General features: G+C 35.5%; 1 protein-coding gene across 1 annotated transcript; it reads left to right on the top strand.

Moving 5' to 3' along the window:
• Positions 1-238: 238 nt before the first annotated feature.
• Positions 239-2,266, top strand: LOC107046364. The gene is made up of 2 exons (XM_015268964.1): positions 239-1,913; positions 2,151-2,266. The coding sequence occupies exon 1, from the start codon at positions 369-371 to the stop codon at positions 1,764-1,766; it is 1,398 nt and encodes a 465-aa protein (XP_015124450.1). The 5' UTR covers positions 239-368; the 3' UTR covers positions 1,767-1,913; positions 2,151-2,266.
• Positions 2,267-5,891: the final 3,625 nt, after the last annotated feature.

Here is a 5,891-nt window from a genome sequence, read left to right as displayed (position 1 = left end):
TGCTGCAGCGAATGAGCCTTGTCTTTCAAACATCGTAACACTGTTGCCGGGTCTCAAGTGTTGAGTGCAATGTAATGCCCAAGAAAAGGGTCCCGACGGTTCGGTGAAAAAAATAAATGTCTGACCGCGGGGGGTTTTCGGGACGATTTTCTGTTGTCTGTTATGCGTCCTCTTCAAATACACTATCGTAAATTGACAAATTTTATTTATTTGTAACAACTTCCGTTCGAAGGAATGGTGTCAGTGGCCATAATAGATGATGGATATTTGAGTCATCTATTCGAATATGCCCTAATTCTGAGAAGGCCCGCATTCCTCTCCCTTTACCTGATCATCTGATTGTTGATATTAGCACGGATGGTGCGAATATGGATAATAAAAGTAAGATAAATATGTGGCCCATCCAAATGAGGGTTGTGAATATTGAAAAATCCACTCCAATTATCGTTGGAATCTTTCGTGGATTGACAAAACCGGCGTGTTCCAGAGATTTCTTCTCTGATTTCATTTCCGAATGGAAAAACATTCAAGAGGATGGAGGAATTACAATTGAAGACAGAACGATAAAGCTGTGTATTCGATGTGTAATTGCTGATGCACCAGCTCGAGCTTTTCTTCTCTGCCACGTAGGACACCGTGGCTACAATAACTGTTCGAAATGTACCATGGATGAAACTCCCCGCACGGATGTAGATTATGCGGCTATGACAGATGAAAGTCATCATCACGGTCCAAGTTTTCTGGCAGATTTAGGAATCGGCATGGTGTCTCAAGTGGCTTTTGAGTGGATGCATTTATCTCTGTTGGGAACCACAAAACGACAAATAAGAGCAGCGGTAACTTACAACCGACGATTCCACAGTTACGTTAGACTTGATGATACACAGATTGATATAATCAATAGCCGAATGCGCATAATCGCTGAATATACACCACGTGAATTTTCGAGACGGCCGACTGACATTAGGCAATATCACAAGATGAAAGCAACAGAATTACGTCAGCTAATTTTATATACTGGACCAGTCATCAATCATGGAGTATATAAAAGCAATATTTACTATCATTATTTGTTATACCACGTTGCGCTGCGATATTTCGCATCTCCCCATAGCTCGCCACACCATGTGACCTTGGCAGGTACACTGATGAATCAGTGGGTAAAGGGATGCAGCAAATTATACGGAGAAAAATTCGTGACGTATAATGCTCATGGTCACCTCCACATGGTAGAAGATGTGAGGAGGTTCGGGTATTTGGATTCATTCTCTGCCTTTCCATATGAGAATCTTACGCAATATTTGAGAAGAATGTTGAGGAAACCAGCACACCCATTGCAACAAATCGCGCGGAGAATTAGAGAGAAATCCAATAGCAAAGGAGAAACGAGGCATCATCATACACTCACTGTGAAGTCGTCACAACCTCATTCTAATGGCCCACGAAGGCCCGATGATATGGACGTATGTAGCGAAGAATATGTGCAATACAATCTGATAAAAACCGATGATTTCACGCTCGGCACTAATCAGCGCGACAACTGCTGCATTTTGAATGATTCCAGTGTTTGCCTTATTCTCAACATTTTTGCGGCAGCTACCAAGGGATACCAGTTGGCTGTCCAAAAATTCCGGAACATGGAGTCTTGGTTCCCTACTGGACTCGATTCAACGGAAGTAGGAAGTTTTAAATGTTCTAAGCTGGAACCGACATTACATTATGTTGATTTGAGTGAAATAGTTGCCAAGTGTTATCGGACACCGTAATGGCCGCTTCCTGAACCGAATAATCTACCACCTGACAAGCCATCACCTGGAATATTTATTGTAACAGTAATGTTGTAGCAGTAATAAACAATAAAGGGGTTTATTGGACACAATGAACGACAACAATGAAGCATGGACATCAAATAGGTGAGTAAAATGAGTAATTGAGGGAAAAACGGAAATTTTATCATACAAAATGTATTTTGGCTCTTTCATACCCAACGTATTGAATTTTCTAAACAAGAGATTGAATTTTTTTGGTTCATTTTTCGATCTCTAATTTTGAATTAAGAAAATTTCAAGTAGATATCCCAACAATAGAAAAACAAACAACTTAGTCGGGGAAGACACTGGGAAAAATAGTCAAATTTATTTGTATTACAGGAATATTCTCTAGAATTCGCTCGGTGAACCCTTCGACGTCTATAGAGGTGGTATGAGTACAATGGGGGATCAAATGCTGTCTACCAGTCTCCAATAACTTTTTTTAAACACTCTTAAAAATGATCTCCATGCAAATTCATGAAACTTCTCTATTGTATTGTATCTAAAAATATATTAAAAATATTTTGAATAATCGATTTTTTCATCGTGGTTTATTAATACGCCCCTAAATTAAGTCAACACTCCATTGGTCGCGCTGGACTTACGAACGTCGTTGGTCGCGCCCTTAGCACCGCGCTGCACAGCAATAATCGACATAATGGTAAATTTGAAAGATCTATGAAAAATCTGAAAAAAATCAACAGTGATCCAGATCCTATACTTGAGGGAGTCCCATGGGATTTTTCATCCTCAGTGTTACCCTAAATTATATATTCAAATTATATATTCCGGGATAAAAATTTCAAAATCTTACTACCCATGATATTTTTGATGGAAATTTTCATTGATTGGACTTTTAGACACTTCAAAATGAGATGTCAAATTTTTTCAAATTTTTCTCAGGCTTTACTGCAGTGTTATTTAAAAAATTGGAAAAAGTGCGGCACGGTGCTCATAGCGCGACCAACAGAGTGTTAAATGCTCTTGCAACAGGAGCAACAGAGACGACACTAGGCGAATCCCTGCGCAAGACAGAGACACCCCGGGTTATGCGTGCGACGTCGCGCGCCGATAGATAAATGCTAATATCTCGAAAACTGTAAATCGTTGAGACTGGAAGAAAAAACTATTTCATCCACCATGAAATTACATAAATTTTTTGGTACCCTATTTTCACCTATTTCGGCTGCACGGAAATTAAGCGATTCATTGATTCCCAGAAGTCAATCGTTAGTTAATCAAATAAATTCGTGGGAAGAGCAAAAGTCTTATTCACCGCAAAAATTATTAAGCAATAAGAATAATTTTCTCGTTCATTGCGTTCTCGCTCAGTTGTCTATAATAATACTCATAATGATGAATACTAACATGTATTCATAGGCTGGAGATTAATAATAGAATAAAAATCATTTGAATCAATAGGAGACATCAGTATCAGTTAGTCTACATGTTTGCAGTATGCTAGCTCATTAATGATTGGACAAAAATCATAAACATGGAAAGACCCGAATGGAATCTCACTAGAAACAATTTTGCAAATACTGGCGATTATAGAAGAAAGTTACAAATTTATAGAACACAGAATTTTCTAACGAAACTGTTACGACATACGTAACGGGAGTTTTATTAAGTCAACGTTGCATCGTTCCTTTGATGCAATCGTTCCTTCAAGTTCATTACGGATTGAGGCAATCGAAAGAATTCCATTGCCATCTACTGGTTTACTCAAGAATCACCGAAATTCACCGTAGAGACGAACTAGACCGTAGAGCCATCTCTCATAGACTTTGAAAAATATGGTTTACTCCACCCCCCTAAGCCGTTAAACCAAAACTCGTTATAGGAATTTACTGCAACCCCATAAACCTTCGACCCTCTGAATTAATCCTGTTAGTCTGTCGATGTTCATCTGACCGAGCCATGCTCTTGCTGTCGACAGGAGCAGGGCAGAAGGTCTATCAATCCCTGTCGACAGAGGCGCGGCAAAAGTTCGGATTTTGGCTATCTGGGTATTCATTAATTTGGATTATCTTGGCCTCATTTCATGATCCTTTTCACAATTTTTACTTTATCACTCATTTTGTCACCTTTTTCACTGTTTTTTTTTCAAAATTTTTCCTAACATCTCAAAATTTTTGTGATTTTTTTTTAAGAATCTTGAAAATTTTTGCTGAAATCTTTGAAAAAATCCAAGCTATTTCTCAAGTAATTTCTTGCTTTTTCATTTCAATCAAAGTGCAGTGTTCGGGGTCACGTTCCTCCTTCTCATCAATTTTATTAGGAAAATTTCGGCGTTTTTTTATAGATTGTTCTCCCATTGTTTTTTTTTTTAAATTCACAAATATTTGAGAAATACCTAAAATCTTCTCTACTTTCCGAAAAACCTCTGGATTTCCTGAAGTTTCTTCAGAAATCCTTATATTTTTAATTCTTTGAAAAACTCCTAAAGTATTTTATGTTCGGAAAAGACCGACGGTTCTCTGATTTTGTAAGGAATCTGCAAACTTTCTTGAAGTTCCTAGAACTGGATTTCATGAAGAAACACATCCCTTCATTTTTTAAAATATTCTCTCAATCAATCCTCACATCAGGAATAGAACCTGCCCTAAAATTTTCATATTTCTAGCTTCAATAATTTAGACTTTGCATTATTACCTCAGGCAAACTGAAAGGTTGTCTTCATTTTCATCACGCAATTGCGGCAATGATGTTCATTGTTCATAAACATTCTCATTGCAAAAAGCAATACTACTAAAGAAAATAATATATCCCAACTTATTAGCAATTAATTTTTTTTCTCATTGTGACTCATTTCTCAACTTTCTCTCAAACATAATTCAGAGAGTAAATTGCTTGAAGTCAATGTTTGGTGAAACTTTGGTTAAAGCGCACCCCAACGTTGCTATGAAATTTTTTAATCCGTTCGTTCGGCAATTCAATTAATCAGTTGTTCATATCATCATTCCGTACTTGGAATTTCTTAAAATATTTTTCAAATTCAAAATTCGAACTTAAAATTACAATTTGACTTCTGCTCCTTGATTTTTTGTGAATTGAAAATTCATATAAATCATTACATAAACATTCTAATTCTTGTTCTTTGCTGTCATGGAATGTTAAGTTACAGCCTTTTATTCTTAATACAACTTTTTAATGCAAATATTGTGCGGTTGAAAATTCATGTAACTTGAGAGTTTTTATCTTCATGCTATTAAAAAGTGTTGATTTTTATTGAATTTTCAGTGAAATTTGAAATGTCATAACTTTTCCCTCTCAAACTGAAATCAATGGTTTTCCTCTAAAAATTGCTACTAAACTGAGCATGAAATTTTATTTATTTTTTTTCAACAGTTTAATTGCTATTTACCCATAACTTTTAGAGAACATTTAAAAAATCTTGAAAGTGGAAAATAGAAAGTCAACTTACCGAAGTAGACTACGACCATGGTTATTTTTTATGTAAACAATTTAATAGCTTCTATTTTTTCACTCTCGAAGTGAAAAATTGATGATCATTGTAATAGTATTTTTTCCTGAATTTTTATGAATTTTTCCGCTTCCGGAATTTCACTGAACATTAATTTCATGCCAAAGAAATTTAATGTCTTGTTCGTAATCGTTCGCGTTGCAAAAAGCAATGCGAATGATGAAAATGATATGTTCCAATTTATTAGTTGTTAATTCTTCATATTGCAATGAATTACTCATCTGCTAATTGCTATGATCACGGAGTAATATTTCAATCATAAAATTATTTTCTCGAACGTAATTCAGAGAGTAAATTTCTGAAAGTCAATGATTGTTGATACTCTAGTAAAAGTGGGTGTCAATACTTATAAATTTTTCTAATTAGCTCATTCGGTATTTCACTTAATTTGTGAGTCATATGATCAATACAATTCTAATATCAACACCTCATATATTCAGCACAAAATAAATAATCAAAAGTTAAAATAAATTCATGATAATGATGCAGATCAAATGACATCAATATGATCATTCTAATTCTCAGCTATTACGAAATGAGTCACAGATTTTTTTTTTCACATATAAATTTTGAATTTGGATACTGTTGTTTTT

The sequence above is a fragment of the Diachasma alloeum genome, unplaced genomic scaffold (assembly GCF_001412515.2).
Source record: "Diachasma alloeum isolate Michigan unplaced genomic scaffold, Dall2.0 Dall_scaffold_01335, whole genome shotgun sequence".
Lineage (NCBI taxonomy): Eukaryota > Metazoa > Arthropoda > Insecta > Hymenoptera > Braconidae > Diachasma > Diachasma alloeum.
The sequence above is the reverse complement of the archived record's forward strand: the minus strand, read 5'-3'. Positions and strand labels throughout refer to the sequence as shown.